The following is a 15,721-nucleotide window of genomic DNA, read 5'->3' as shown; positions in this document are numbered from 1 at the left end:
GCGTTGTAGTACTTTATTGCATCAATCTTTATTTGATTTTTCATGCAGGAGATACATGCAGTCGAAAGGTCATCTATTCCGATGGTGCCGAACCAGCAAAACCCTACCTCAGTAGAGGACATCATATCGTATAGAATAAAGTTTTTTCCTGGATGAGTAATTTAAGCTAACAGTGAATCTGAAGCCCCACATAAAGATAGTATCATAGTACAGTTAAACAAAGAGTAGAAAGAATTCATAACTAAAATACCAGAATAAATACTATGCCTGCAATGGTTGGACTACAGATTGATGATTGGAGAAAGTAAAATGGATATAGATAGGAACTGCCTATATCCCTTCCAGGTAAAAGTAAAAGATGTTTCAATGACTGGACATAAGCATACCATTACAAAAAGAATTACAGGGCAAAGTATAATTAAGAATAGTTGCCAATTACGAATATAATGGACTCATTATCCTTGTAGAGATTTCTACAGGTTCTTGTGCAATTTTTCCAGTCTTCCTCCTCTCTTTCATTGATACCACAGTTTTGCATTGCAAGACTTGTTATCTCTGTCCTACACAGCTCAACCTGCAAGATAACATGCCTCCATAAGTAGGGGTTTTTTATTATTATTAAAGAACAACATGCATTTCTTGAAACCATCTGTCAAGTCAGAAATCAACTTGGGTTGAGAGCAGAGGAATTATACATGCTCTGAAATCAACATTTGTTTGCTTTGTGTACCAGCACTATCCCTTCCAAGTTAGATTAACTGATTAAGTCTAATTTTCCATTTTACAGTGTTCTGTTGATAGAAGTGAATAATACAATATATCTAAGGATTATTCCTCATTTGAAATCTGGTAACAAACCTGATACATAGAGAGGAGAGACCAACTTGTTCTCCTCAAGTATGTGTTCCATGACAAGCTCTACATTTCTACCTGACCAACTTCTTCTCATTTGAGATCTTCACTTCATACTATACCATAACAAATAGCATAAGACAAAGGCAGTGAATTTAATAGGGGCCAACTATTTGTGTTTCCTAATGCCCACTTGCCACAAATCAAACTCTTGTTTCCAAGTTCTATGACATTGGTTCATAATTGACGATCAATCCTACTCATGGAGGATCTATTAGCAACAAGATTTATTTTTTTGGATCACTTTTTTGATTCATCAGAGAGGAAAGCAAAGGTCCAGCAGTTCTAAAAGGAGATATTTCAGGTATCATGAACAATCTGCCTGCCTAGAAAAAAGAACCTAGTATACTTGGAACAGTTGAGTTGTATCTAAGCCTCCATCGTTGATGATCAATTTAGTGTTAATGCACCCCATGGCAAGAAAAAAATATCAGGATTACAACAGAAAAATGTGTTCACAAATTTTGGTCGTTCTCATCATCATGCAAAACTGCCGTATGTGAAGTTGTTGTTCCTCGGTTTGTAACAAAACAGACAAAATCATAAAAGAAGAGGCAAGGAGAAGATAATAAACTATAACATAAACAACTTCGGATTATTTCACTAAATAGTGATTGTCGGATCACAAATCAGTAATTATAAAAACTAGTCATGCAAACAGTGACCATCACATTACAAAGGTCCTCAAGCATCATAGAACCTGTTGGCAAGAAGAGTCTCCATGATCACTTACATTACAAGATTCATTCAAAATCAGAAATCATATATGAATTATCTAAGATAGTTGTTTGTGTGGTCATGTATGCCGAATTATAAATTGATCATTTAAAGTTCTTATACCAATATATTTATAATGCAGTAAATGTTAGCAACACAAAGTTTCACATTAAAGTTTGAAGTTAATTGAGCAATACAACTTATATCAAAGAAAATGACAAGAAAAGTAAGGCATTCTATGAGTGTAGCTTCTTCTAATACACCACTAGGGCTGTCAAAATAATCGAGCCGGCACGAGCTCGGCTCGAGTTCGCCTCAATAATGCTCAATCAAGCTCGGCTCGAAAATAGGCTAAGCCGAGCTTGAACATTAAAGCTAGGCTCAAAATTAAATTCGAGCCAAGCTTGATCTCGAGCCGGCTCGATCAAGTCGGCTCGATAAGGCTCGAATATATATATATATATATATAATATGAGTAATATTAAACGAATATGAACCATCAGATTAAAACCCTTTCACCCATTCAGAATTTTAGCCATTATTTTTTGCAATGATGGCCGTGCCGTAAAAAAAGGAGAGAAAAATGTACCACCTTGGTTGTCGTCGTTGCCGCTCCCGGTCGCCACTCGCTGCTCGCTTGAGCTCGCGTCTGGTGCCCTAGCCGAGGGAGAGGAAGAAAGAGATCGAGATCCGCAACTTAAATTTAAGTTGCGGATCTCAATCTCTTTCTTCCTCTCCCTCGGCTAGGACACTCAATGCGAGCTCGGGCGAGCGGCGACGGCGACAGCGAGCTTGACGACGAGGTCGATGGCGAAGCTATTAGGAGGGGTGTCGTGCGGCACCCCTCGTGTCATGTGCCGGTACGCCGCCGGCACGGCCATCCTTGATTTTCTGACACAATTATCTTTATTGTTTGTAATTTATATTTTGGTTGTTTGTAGTTTTTTAACACAATTATCTTTGTTACTTGTAATTTATATTTTAGTTGCTTGTAGTTTTCTAACCCATTTATCTTTATTACTTATAATTTATATTTTAATAATATTTATATCTTTATAGTTGAATTAGGTTTTATTTCAAGCTTGATTCAAGTCTAAATTAATTCAAGCTTGCTCTGGCTCGAAAATAGTTTGAAATTAATAATACTTGAAATCGCTAATTGAGCAGCTTGTTTAAGCTCGTTTAAGCTCAAAATTGGCTCGAGTTCGAAATTGGCTCGGATTGAAATTATTTCAATTCAAGCTTGATCATGACGATAGGCTCGAAATTAATTTCAATCCAAGCTTGATTAGAGCCAGGCTCGATCAAGTTCGGCTCGATTACACCCCTATACACCACTAGCTCTGTTTAAAAGCTTTCTGTGTTTACAATGACATTACATATTCAAAAAAATTAAAGCACAATTAGTCAATAACTATGGAAAGGAAAACATTACCCTGAGACTGAGGGTGAGCTTTAAGGCCGAGCTATCACGAACAAATCAGCTTACCACCTGAAGTAAGATCATTTTTGCACCACTCAGTAATAGAAAACCAAGGCCCTAACACTGAAAAGAAAAAAGAAAAAAGAAAAAAATTGAGCCATATCTTACCTAGCAAACCCCCTATTGTCTGATCTCTTCTTCTTCTCCACGGATGCAAGAAGCTTCCTTTCCCTCTCCTTCTCCTTCTCTTCCCTCCTCCTCCGCTCCTCCCTCAATTCCTCGATCGTCTTTTTCTCCCCACTCTTCTTTCCTGCAACCTCTCCGCCCTTCGAAGACGCACGCCCATCTCTATCCCGCTTCTCGTCCAAATCTGCAGGCCTCGTCAGATACCACGGCGCCTTCACCCCCTTCCCCACCAACCCATACCCTAGCTTATACTTCTCATCCTCCGGCGCCACCGCCTTAGGCTTCTCCTCCTCCCTCTTCCTCTTTTTTGCGTTCTTGCCGTCAGCCGCCTCTTCTTTACGCGGCTTCTCGCCGCCGTCCTCGCCAACGAGAGAGGCGAAGTCGGCGAGGCCGTCGAAGAGGTTGATGTGGCGCGAATCGGCGGAGGCGGAGGTGGAGGAGGAAGACTGGATCTGGGTGCCTCGAGATTTCCGGAGGAGATCGAGGCGGACCTCGGCGTCCCGGCGGCGGGACTGCTCGCGCTTGAGTTGCTCCTCGCGGGCGGCGGCCTCCTCGTCGCGGCGGACCTTCTCGCGGTTGTCGAAGTTGTAGACGTTCCATCGCTTCTGGGGAAGGATGTTAAGGCCGCCATGGCCTCCCATGTCGGCTTGATCTGAAGAAAGAGGGCGATGGAAGGTCGGGAATTTGCGATTCTATACTCTATAGGGTTCTCGATTGGATTGGTTTTGGCCCTCTTGGAAACGCGAGGTCTTCTTGTATTTGGCGTAATAATTTGGGTGAGGTTGGTTCCAAATCACGGTTATACGTAGTAAGTAGTAGATATATGCGGGATAGGAGTGGCATTGGACTAGGTTCCGCCTACCCGGATCCGAAAGAAGGCTACGGGTCGGGCAGAGTACAGCCGGTTTCGGACGTCCGAATCCGATTACGAATCACTCAACTGTGATAAAAAGAATTGCCGATTCTGTGATGATTGCTGCAACAATTGACTAATTATTTCCTTTCTTCCCTTCTCCATTGGTCAGGTAGAAGATAATTGATCTGGTTTTAAAGTAACTCACAACAGTTCTAAATCTAACCCAATCATAGATTTAACTCATTGACTTGTAAAACAGAGCAGCTGTGAATGCATTCGTATGACATGATTATCAACATTGTCAACACACAAGGGAGCTTTTACCTATTTTTTGGTACAAAAATGGGAGATCTTCCCAATCACCCATTATCCTGAGCATGCGCATGAGACCCTACCACAAAATTTACTTGGGAAAGTTCTCTTCAGCTTCCTTTTGTTGTCAGAGAGCTTACACTTTCCTTCCATTGGGTTTATGTGTAAGCTGCTATCTGTCCTCATTTCAGCAGGGCCATATTTGAAGCCATCTTCTGAAACTACTATTCTAACATCTGAACAAAGAATCACCTGGCTCATCAGAACTGCAGACTCGAATCACTCTCCAAGCTCTTGCATCATGTTGCACCGAGATACTATGCTCCGAAAGTCATCGAGGCTTAGCTGCAAAATCCAAGTGTAGGTAAATAAAGATGTTCTATGCTAGGATTATAAATCTCTGTTAATTTGAAAAGTTTTGATTGGTAATGACGGAGCAATTCCCCAACAAAATAAAACTGAAGATGTGTATTACGACTTGGTCCACAGATAGTCATCTCTGGACCAAGTCGTAATACACATGATATGCACCACTTATACTATCGATGACCAGACTCAATGGAAAGTAGAGTTTAAGAAAACAATAGAAAGGAAATGGTTAAAGGTTCTTCTCATACCAACATATTGCGGCAGTAAATCAGAAAAGGTTAACTGGTGTCAAGAACCAGTAACAGATGCCCTTTTAACACCAATGGGTTGAACCGGGTCTTGCTAACCAATACGCATGGTATGTTGTATACTAAATAAAGATTATTTAACCTATGCTAGAGCTATTGCCTCATATCTATGATCATACTTCAGGAGTTGTCTAAAATATATAGGAAAATCTGAAACTAAAAAAAAAAATTCTGAAATGGAGCCATAACTTAAGTTATCAGCCACTCAACAGTGCTGAGAGTTACAAATATGTTTTCTGAACAGAAAAACAGAACCAGACCTTTCCATCTCCACCACTATTAAAGGAATGAATCATGTTAGCCATCTCACTATCTGTCCAGGTAAAATCATGAGCAACGGCCATTCTTTGTATATCTCGTACAGTGACATACCCTTTCCCAACTTCTGCAGATCAAATCAAATTATATTAAAGTCAGAGTAAATCTGAGTTGTAAAGATCTGAAAGTTCAAGTTCCAAAAGATCTACTTCAAATTAGTAGACTAAGTTCAAAAGAAAAACAAGAAAAACAAAAGAATCTCATAAGATCAAATGAAGAAATTAAACCTATTAAGAAAATCAGTCCTATTAAGCAAAACTTAGCTACCATTGGCAGTGGCAATTACATTTGCATCAACGCATGTCTTCAACCCAAGCAAACATTTCAGTCCTTGTGTGCTGGCATAGTTCTGAATTCTTACCAATAAAAATAATCATATGGATATGTAGTATTGTACTATTCTCAACTAAATCCCAAATCGTATATCTAAAAATCGTCACCTAAGTTGTGCACATCGAGCTAAGCGAAATAAATAAGGGAAATAGCGAGAAAACGGCCCCCCACCCCACCCCAAAAAAAAGGAGAAAGTATAGATACTAGTGATTTGATCAATGAAGCTGGACACAGAAGGAGAGATAAACAAGGCCGGCCTAGAAACAAACTAGTTGACAAAAAAGGCAACCAACAGATTATCAAAGTACTTGAGAGGTGGCATCTTTATCAACAAATCACGCAAACACTAGACAGCACCTTGAACCACTAAAAATGATTATTCATTTAATAGGACCTACAGACAATTCTAAAGTCCTTAGGAGCATAAAATTTATGCCTGTGAAAGCTTGGAAGAGTCATAGATAGTACCTTTAAATTTAAAAAGACATACCATCAAATGAGAAGAAAAAAGCAAGCACTTCATCTTCAGTTAGTTGTATCCTACTCTTCCTCTGAATACACTGCAACATTATGTGGTGAAAAGGAAAAGAAACGTAAAAGATATTAATATAAGTTACAGAGAAGGACCACCTGTTTAGTCTTCCTTCTCGCAGAAGGTTCCTGTGTATTGTCTTTCTTCTTGTATCGACCAGTCTCAGTTTCTTTTATTCCAGAACTTGAAAGACCGTCATGTAATGCCAAAGAATCCTCCATAGGTACTCCAAGTGAGAGAGCAATTGCCTGCATATAGTTCAGGAATGCAGTAACAATTTCTTTCTACATCAAATAAGAAATGATGAAACATAATCTTTTTTCTTCGATTACCCCAACCTTACCTGTTCTAGTGCTGCATCATCATCGATGCAATCAGATACATTTGATTTTGCTTTCACATTCTTTTTCTTCCCCTGGAGAGAAAACAAGAAACATTTATTATTTTGATCAAACAAAAAGAATATCGAACACTTGAATAAACATTTCAACGCAAGTACTAAAGAGCACTGATCAGAAAATACGCGATGTAGACTCAGTAAGGGCATACACACATAGTGTGACATGCAGATAACAGAACCATAACCATCGGTTCAAAATCCAAGTCGCAAAAAAGTTCTGTCTAAAAAGATAACTTAGTAGTAAAAGAAGAGGAGCAAAAAGAAGAGAAGGCGAAAAGTGATCCTAAACATACACTCCAGTAATCGCATTTCTTTCTTTACAACCATTCCTTCTTTCAAATTTAGCTTTTTACTCTATGGAACAGTAAAGAAAGTCGTAATAGACAGTATGAAATTGGGACAGGATTAAAATTGAACTTGGCATCTACAGTTTTTTCTTGCTAAAAGTGTACCTCAGAATTTGCTCTCATTGCCTCTACGATTTTAGAGTCCAACATTTACATTAAAAAACTACAGACAACAAATGTCAACTAAGGAGAACAAATAAGAAGGAAAAAGAACATCTTGCCTCATATAAGAAGCTAATCCAACAATTTCCAGTACAACCACAAGTATAAGCAAAAGAAAGAGTTCCATTTTAAATCCAAATTGAACAAGGAGGAGAAAGAAAAGGAAAATGCACCTTTCTTCGTGAACCAGAAGAAGCTTGCTCTCCCTTTTCCTCTTTCCCACTTGGAGGAGAACTTCCCCCGGCTTCCTCTTCGTCATCGTCGTCCGACGGTCGGTACTCTTCGTCATCCTCTTCACCCAATTTACTGACCCTACCTCTCTTATTCTTCTTAAGCTTCGATAACTTATCCCCCTTCTCTTGCTCCGCCAGAGGACCGAGGAGAGAGGAAGCGAGATGGGGAAGGCCGAGGGCTTCCATTCTCGCCTTATTCTCTCTTATCCGCAATAACCTCTGCCTCTCGTATTCCGGCATCTCTCCTTCTTCTCCGCCTTCTACTGGGCTGTAGCTCTTCGGAGAAGACGGTTTCGCCTCTTCCATCGTTACTTGCTACGAAGAGGTTTCTTTGTCTTCCGAGACGGGGTTGTTCTGTCCACGAATACGAATAAGTATCCGGATTTCCGGGTTGGAAAGAGGTAGTCACGGATTTCGAGGCATAACAAAGAAAGTTATCCATACTCTGATAGATTTTGCAAATATTTATTTTACTGTCAGTATAGCTTAAAATTTAAATACGACACTATATGTGTTTAGAACCCAATTAGCAATCTACTAAATATAAATTATTTATTGGATCAATGACCTTTACAAAATTATCAAGTCTAAGAGAGAAATATTATATAAGTCCCTCAACCACTTATATTTAAAAGTTACTTAACCGAAAAATAATTTTTCTTTGAGACTTAATCAATTTTTAGAGGATTAAATATTTTTAATATAATACTAAGCTGCTCAAGCCGCTGCTGCGGTAAATTCATTGTATTAGTGGGATTTTCACATACTTAATCTTATATTTAACTCTCAAATTAAATTAAATATGTAATAAAAATAGAAGCAGACTTAAAAGAGTTAAGAACTCCAATTTACGATCTACCAAGCTATCACAATATTCACTCAGTGGTAAAAACTTAACTATGGGGTGGCAATTTTGAAGGCTTTAAACCGGTTTCAATTATGGTTTTTAGTTCCGACTAATTTTAATTTCGATCGGTCGAAATAGATTGGGATAGGCCATAGCTAATTTTAGGTCACTTTTGAGTTGATCAATCAAAATTTGATCCGTATCAAACTCATCAAACTTGTTTTGATCGAATCAGTCAAAATAATCTAATACAGGTTAGTTAAATGAGTCAACTCTCTCTATGTCCCTTTGTTAGAGGACACCACACACTATAAGCATGATGCACCTTATCTCTCTCTCTCTCTCTCTCTCTTCATATACCCCAACGAAGTCCTCGCATGTCGATCCATCAAAATTGAAGTTTGATGAGTCCTCTTTCGATGAATTCGAAAAGACCATACTCTATCTATCACCTTTGTGGTCCTCTTTCTTTTCAATTTTTTACCATCTCTCTCACTCTCTCTGTATCACTTATCTACTACAGGAACATAGAGAGTGAAATAAAGAAAGTGATAAGAGAGAGGAGCCAATATATATTAGAGGAAGTGAGTGTGTGAGAGAGAAAGAGCGGGAGAGAGAGAGAATGAGGGAGTTTTTTTTAACTTAGTAAATGATCGGTTTATTATTTTTTTTCCTATTTTTTTTATCATTTTTAAAATTTTAAGAATTTTCTCCATATTTAAAATATTTTTTAATTTTATATAATTTTTTAAATAGTTTAAAACCAAAACCTAATATTGGAAACCGAAACAACCGAAATGGCCAAGACATCACTTTTTTTTTTTTCAAATAGTCCATTTCGATCCTAATATTTTGAATCATAATTTAAATTTAATATAATCAAATTCGGAACATAAATGAGTTGACTTATCTAATTTAATTATTTAACATATTGTGTTTATATTTATATACATTAATTTATTTGATCCGTTTAAGTTAAACTTATTTATTAATCGTATTTAATATTTTAATATACTTAATTAATGGGTCATATTCGCTATTAGCTTGAACTACACTCAACTCGAACCAATCTGACCGCCTCCCTTGTGAAACTGAAAAGGGATATCAAAGTAATTAAATAATTCTAAACAATCTAAGATATTATCATTTTGAGCATCTTGAAGCAAAGTTGCCAGCAATACTTCTCGCCATTTCTCTTTTGACACATCAAAGAACTCCCTCGCCATAGATGTAGTCTGCCGGGCTAGGACAGTAGCATTGGTCTGAACTCTGAACTCCACCAGAACAAGCTCGGCATCTGTTCTTCCAGATGAACCCAAAACCAACAGCCAAGTCACAACTGTGACTCTGTGAGCTTTTAGCCACAGGAGCCCGTACTAACTGGGTCTTCTTTCTCTAACCCACAGAGAGGGCAAAGAGGATCAAAGTTAAGATTTATATTACAAAAATGCAATCTAGCAGGTGACCTATCAAGACAGACCTAAGAGCTTCCATAAAAATATCCTGCTTTTCGGTGCAAGAGGGAGCTTCTAAAGCTTGGCCCAGCCCATCTGGGAGGGCCCTCAAGGAACGCATTACTTCTTGCCTTTGGTTATTATTATTACCACAAGTATTCCACTGCTTATAATTATACCTTCAGTTATTGATGATGACAATAACACCACTGAGATTTGAGTGATCACATCCACCCTATCCACCACCACCACCACCACCACCACCACCAAAACCACTAATGTTCATCACTAGGATCCATAACCCAATATATGGAAGGTTATCACCTCATCACTTTTTCGAACTCCATTCTCACAATTTTTACGGCAAGCTGAGTTTTCCTGTAGTTGCTCTTATTCACGGCCATCAATGCCAAGACAAAGTGATAAGAAAAGTGGGTGACATTCTTCACTTCGCTTGCAAGAAAAAGAATCTTGAACGGTGAGAAATGACACGTCTTTGTACTGGATGCCGACTAATTTGACTACGACTCATTTGTCCTGAACCAATTCATGCACGATGTGGCCCCAGGTTGCTAACCAATGAGCCCTTGTCAGGCCTAAACTCAACACTGGACCTCTATATAGAGAACGAAGGCCTTCTTCATCTACCCTTTTGGGAGAAGCAGCTGTGTATGTGCAAAAGCCAATCTCTCTTCATCCTCTTGAGATGGCACAGGTATGCAAGATTCCTTCATCATCTCAAAAGTTTTCTTCCTAGTACTAGATTTCTGTATTTTTATGGTTCGATTCTCTGTTTTCGTTGCATATAGAAGAAGGTAGTGCTGAAAATTCTTGCCATGAACGATGAGAAAACGAAGCAGAAAGCAATCGAGGCTGTTGCGGAGATCTACGGTAAGTCTTGCTTTTGAACATCCGCTATAATCTAATTCTCAAATTGGAGCTGATTTCTGAGAGACTAAACAAAGCTGATTTGCTTTATGATCAGCTTTGATGTGAAAATGGCTTTGCATGCACAATTCTCTACCTTTTCTCCTTCTACGGGTACTAAAAATTGTTCAACAAAATCGCTATCACAGAAAACGATTTCTTTTTGGGTACTTTTAAGTTCAAAACTCACACTTATTCAGCTACATGAGCATAGCTAGAATGTTCAAAAACTCTAGATTTTCTTTTTCTCAGCTTGTAGGTCCAATTGTCTTTGCTGCAGGACACAAAAAAGATATATAGAATCACACAATATATACATACGTAAAGCCTAAACTTGATGCATTGGATTTATGCAAAATAAAAAGAAAGAAAAAAAAGAATTTAGGCCCGGTACGATCGCTTGAATGAGATGTAATATTGAGTGGTCCCTGCAAAGAGTGTGACATTAAAAAAAATAATACACAACATGGAGTCGATTTATGTTTAAAAATGGCAAGTTGGACTGATCGAAAGAAAATAATAATAATATCCAGTAATTTCTATGGACGATGGCTTAGCTTCTTTATCTAAATTTCTGCTTTGGAGACATTGAATTTGAACAATAAATTATCTACTTGTCATTTGACAAGGCCAATTTTTCTGCTTCCATCAAGCTGCTAGAAGATGTCAAACAAATGGAATATAAACCTAAATATGAGAAGAAGAGAATCAATACAAAAGATAATTTGCTGAAAAGAGGAGATATTCAATAGCACAACAAAAAGATGAACATTAATTTATGTGCATATGACAAAGACATCAGTTTTCTGCTACAGGTATTGATTCAATAGCTGCTGATATGAAGGAACAGAAGATGACAATCATCGGTGAGATGGATACAGTGGCGATTGCGAAAAAATTGAAGAAGATTGGAAAGATTGATATTATATCAGTTGGACCAGCAAAAGAAGAAAAGAAAGAGGAGAAAAAAGAGGAGAAGAAAGAAGAAAAGAAAGATGATGCAAAGAAATGAAGCATTGCACAACAGAAAAGAGAATGCAGGCTTTTCTTCAAATGTTCTGATTACTTGCTAGTTCGTTAGAGTGTGTCTGAAAATATGTCAAGAAATAAAACAAACATCTTTACATAGTGGCCTCATCTTGATCTCAACTTGTCTCTCCCAACTTCCCCTTCCATGTTAATAAGAAGATGTTTCTATGCCTCACATTCGACATGACAGTAATATTGACTAAAATGAGTCATTTGGCAGAGCTCTCGTGTAGAACCATTGATGTATTTAGAAGCAAGATGAAATGGCATATTATAGACAGATGCGTATTTGTCTGTTTGATTATGTACGTTGTAAACCATTTGCACAAAATTATAGATGAGCCTGCCTGCCTGTGTATAATTGAGAACCTCAGAATAAGTCTTATGCCTAACATCAAAATTTGTCTTCTTTGAAATGGCAGAACAAGCAACAGAGAGATGCCCAATTGATTACTCCATGATGGAAACCATTAACTAATACTAGCATCAACAAGACTATATGTAAGGGTACAACATAACGGTAAGCTGTAACTCTTATGCTGTTGGGTTAAAAACTCAACCTGCAGTTTGTTGAGCAGAAAAGGAAAGAAGCAAGAGGTGCAACATGACTTTCTTCAATTCAAGCATAAATATCATTAATAACCGAATCATATATTTGCTACAGTGATCTTTATTTAATTATGTTCAGCATCTAAAAATATTATTTAATATCTGACAAGGAAGCAAGAATACCACAAAAATCTTACCTAATTCAATTCCACCCTGCACCCACCCCGCTTTGACCACTTCAACTACTAAAAATCAGTTGGCCATTTTTTTCTCCCCTTGTAGAAGGGAGTTTTTCCTCCTCGTCGCTGGGGATCTCCTCCTTAGGAGAAGCGACCTTTATTTCTGCTCTCAAAAAGGACTTTTTTTTTCACTCTTTTCTTCCCTTTTCCCTCTCTCTCTCTCTCCTTCCTTTCCCTCTCCTCCTTTGCTCTGTTTTCTCTGCCGTCTGTTCCTCCTCTTTCTCCTCTTTTTAGCCCCACCACTGTAGGATTTCCCCTTCTCGGCTGTGCTACTGTGCCACCACCACGCCACGGCTGCTATTAGAATCGTCGAGGCAGTCGTCAGATTTTTTGCTTTTTTGGGCTCTTTTTTCCTTTCTTTTTCCCTATGTTTTGGTTGCTATCCACTGTAGACTCTTTTATGATGTTATGCTCGCGATGGAGCCATTGAAAGCCCCTTGTGTCGGTGTCACACCTTTTGGGCTTAATACAATATCTTATCATCTGTTTTGAATTAATGAAATCTTGTCTACATGCTAAAAAAGAAAGGAGAGAATCACTTTAACTAGTGTATATATACTTCATAATGCATAACTACATAAGTTTTCTAGATCGAAATCTCAAGAGAAATTCTACTATTTTGTTCATTTTACTCAGTTGCTTAGGCAAACATTGTGTATGCATAATTGCTGACGGAATAGTAATCTTGACTCATACCATGCGCTTGGATAAGATTCTGAAGCAACTAGACAAACCGACAATCCTAGATGTTCAGCAAATTCAGCATACATGCATCTACATGTAACATAAGGTCTACTAGTTACAATTTACAAACATCCAGTTTCTAATATTTTAAAATTCCGACTAGCTAATAGTAAATGAAAATCTGGAAATAATGCATGCAAAAAATAATGTACGCTCTACTGGGCATAGTTTTTATTTTCTGGACATAGTAACAGCTAAATATGCCATTTACTTATTTGCAGACTTTGAGAATCCCTTGATGGCGAAAGCTCAAAGAACTACAACTTGCAGGACTTTAAAATATATAAGCAACATATAAAGCAGGGTATTCTCTGCATTAAATTTTCTAGAAGTTTAAAGCACAACTATTAGTTGGGCAAGGTGCCATTTGCTTCAATGAAACAGGGCTGCAGCCTTTTGTCAAGAGAAAAAAAAAGTGCCCATTTGCTTGTATAACTCCTCTTATAGCATTGTAGTGAAGTTTTGGAAAGAAAATTATAAACCAGAGGATATTTTGTGCCTCATGGCCCACTGCCACAAAAAGAATTGGAACAAAAATCCTAAGAATTGTTCTAACAAGCTGCTTCTGCCTCTCCCTGCTATCAGATTCTGAAGACAACCAAAAGCTAGCTCTCCAGTTGCAACTATGAAACTGAAGTAAACATCTAATATTGGCATCCCATTTAACATCTTCTATATCCCTTAAACCTAGACATCAGATGAAGATAGTGACCCTTCTCCACCATATAGTTAATTACATCATTTGCTTCAGAAACTTTACCTGCATTACGAAGCCTCACAACTAAAGTGCTGTAAACTGAGAAATTTGGAGTGCATCCCTTGACCTCCATATCCTTCAACATAGAACATGCCTCCTCAAACTTGCCGGCAAGGCAAAGCCCACGAATCATGGAATTGTATGTAAATACATTTGGTAGTTGACCTTTTAATAACATATCGTCAAACAATTCCTGAGACTTCTCAAATTCACCTGCCACCACATATCCTGTTATCAGAACTGTATAACATACTACATCCGGTTCGCACCCTCTCTTCACCATCTCATCAAAAAAGTACTTGCAAGCACCGAGATTTCCAGCACGACTAAGCCCATCTATCAAGTTCGTAAAATGCAGCACATTTGGATGGCAAGCAACATCATTCATGTAGTTCAACAAATTAAGTGCAGCAAGTGGTTTGTCCCCTTTTCCAAGCACATGAAGCAATAGATTGTATGTATGAAGATCAGGAGCAAATCCATTTTTTCCCATCTCATCAAGCAGCCTATGAAATTGATCCAACTTACCCAGCATGTACTTGGCACGCATGATCACATTATACGTCAACACATCCGGGGAGTGTCCCTCGAGCAGCATCTTCTCATAAACCCACTCAACCAACCTGTACTGATTCATAGTGAGAAGCGAATGGAGGATTGCATTGAAGGAATTCTTGAATGGTCGATAGTTAAAAGTCTTCGACTTCAAAAATCTCTCAACCAGTTTCCTTGCCATGCCCGCCTCTCCACACGTGCAAATCAATATATTGAATGTCCGGGCAGTGATAGGAAGCCCTTTCTCACTCATCTCTTCCACCAATCTCCACATTGCTTTCAACTCCCCAGATTCAGCAAAGATCTTTATTATGAGATTATAGATATTAGTGTTATGCCTGTAGTCCTTCAGCTGACCCGACCAAGCAAAGAACTTGTAAGCCAATTTGGCACATCTCGACTTGTTGGCACCATTGATGGACATCAGAATGCGGATAAAGACTTCTCTGACAAGAGCATTCGAGACATTCAACTGCAACTCTTCCAGCGCCAATCGGGCATCAAAGCCCGGTCCATCCTGTAGTAGTATTTCGATAACTCGATCAGCTTCAGATCTTATATCTCTGAAGAACTTCCGCTTGGGAAAATCATCGTCTTCGTTGGTACCATCACTACTGTCTGCTCCCTCAGGAGAAAATCCAAGAAGGGTTTCGGCAGGGAGGCGTCCAAAATCCGATCTTTCGTCATTATCCTCGGAAAATTCATCACGAGTTTTGTGAGGAAGGCGGCCAAAATCCAATCTTTCACCATTGTTTGCAGATTTCTCCACATCTTGTCCGCAATCACTGCCGCAAAGACTTCTCGAAGGCCAAATACGAGGGCGGTGACCAAAGAAGATCCTTATTGCCCTTCGGCCGAGCCAAAGAATTGATCTCATGACGAACAAAGGACAAGTACTCCCCGGCCCTCATCTGTGCAGCAATTCTGAAACCCTATATAGTTGTGAAGTGAACCAAAACCCCAAACCGACGAGCTCGTCGAGCTTTGATCCAAATCGAGCAATCTCCATCAAATTGAACACCAGAGATGCACCTATAGATAGTGAATCAACGGCAACCGAAGAAAGAAAAGCCACTACCTTTTAACGTGGTTGAATTGGAGAGGGGAAAAGCGAAGCAATCGACGTAAGGTATTAGGGTTTACAGGAGGGCACAGAAGACAGGAATCCAACCGGGAGTTCGTCAGATATAGTACTTGGCACGTGCAATGCAC

The 15,721-nt window shown here is 38.7% G+C and overlaps 4 protein-coding genes across 6 annotated transcripts; 1 reads left to right on the top strand and 3 right to left on the bottom strand.

Annotated features, from left to right (window-relative positions):
- Positions 1–213: 213 nt before the first annotated feature.
- LOC140784359 (uncharacterized) lies at positions 214–4,149 on the bottom strand. The gene is made up of 3 exons (XM_073131725.1): positions 3,221–4,149; positions 3,065–3,121; positions 214–574 (listed from the first exon to the last, which is right to left on the bottom strand). Exons 1-2 carry the CDS (start codon positions 3,877–3,879, stop codon positions 3,115–3,117), a joined length of 666 nt encoding a protein of 221 aa, XP_072987826.1. The 5' UTR covers positions 3,880–4,149; the 3' UTR covers positions 214–574; positions 3,065–3,114.
- A 155-nt stretch (positions 4,150–4,304) lies between these two features.
- LOC140784357 (uncharacterized) lies at positions 4,305–7,792 on the bottom strand. Of its 2 annotated transcripts, XM_073131721.1 has the most exons (6): positions 7,349–7,791; positions 6,610–6,681; positions 6,365–6,514; positions 6,225–6,285; positions 5,344–5,468; positions 4,305–4,751 (listed from the first exon to the last, which is right to left on the bottom strand). In XM_073131721.1, exons 1-6 carry the CDS (start codon positions 7,712–7,714, stop codon positions 4,686–4,688), a joined length of 840 nt encoding a protein of 279 aa, XP_072987822.1. In that variant the 5' UTR covers positions 7,715–7,791; the 3' UTR covers positions 4,305–4,685. The 2 variants fall into 2 exon arrangements, with proteins under 2 accessions (XP_072987822.1, XP_072987823.1); XM_073131722.1 differs by lacking the exon at positions 6,225–6,285 and having other exon boundaries at positions 4,343–4,751; positions 7,349–7,792.
- Positions 7,793–10,013: 2,221 nt separating this feature from the next.
- Positions 10,014–11,969, top strand: LOC140783959 (heavy metal-associated isoprenylated plant protein 39-like). Of its 2 annotated transcripts, none has more exons than XM_073131118.1 (3): positions 10,014–10,424; positions 10,519–10,600; positions 11,452–11,969. In XM_073131118.1, the coding sequence occupies exons 1-3, from the start codon at positions 10,416–10,418 to the stop codon at positions 11,646–11,648; spliced, it is 288 nt and encodes a 95-aa protein (XP_072987219.1). In that variant the 5' UTR covers positions 10,014–10,415; the 3' UTR covers positions 11,649–11,969. The 2 variants fall into 2 exon arrangements, with proteins under 2 accessions (XP_072987219.1, XP_072987220.1); XM_073131119.1 differs by having other exon boundaries at positions 10,294–10,424; positions 10,522–10,600.
- A 1,650-nt stretch (positions 11,970–13,619) lies between these two features.
- On the bottom strand, positions 13,620–15,687 carry LOC140783953 (uncharacterized). Its single transcript, XM_073131108.1, has one exon. The coding sequence runs from the start codon at positions 15,384–15,386 to the stop codon at positions 13,860–13,862; it is 1,527 nt and encodes a 508-aa protein (XP_072987209.1). The 5' UTR covers positions 15,387–15,687; the 3' UTR covers positions 13,620–13,859.
- Positions 15,688–15,721: the final 34 nt, after the last annotated feature.

The sequence above is a fragment of the Typha latifolia genome, chromosome 3 (assembly GCF_019914945.1).
Source record: "Typha latifolia isolate L0001 chromosome 3, TyphaL0001v2, whole genome shotgun sequence".
Lineage (NCBI taxonomy): Eukaryota > Viridiplantae > Streptophyta > Magnoliopsida > Poales > Typhaceae > Typha > Typha latifolia.
This window is presented reverse-complemented; position numbering and strand designations above follow the sequence as displayed.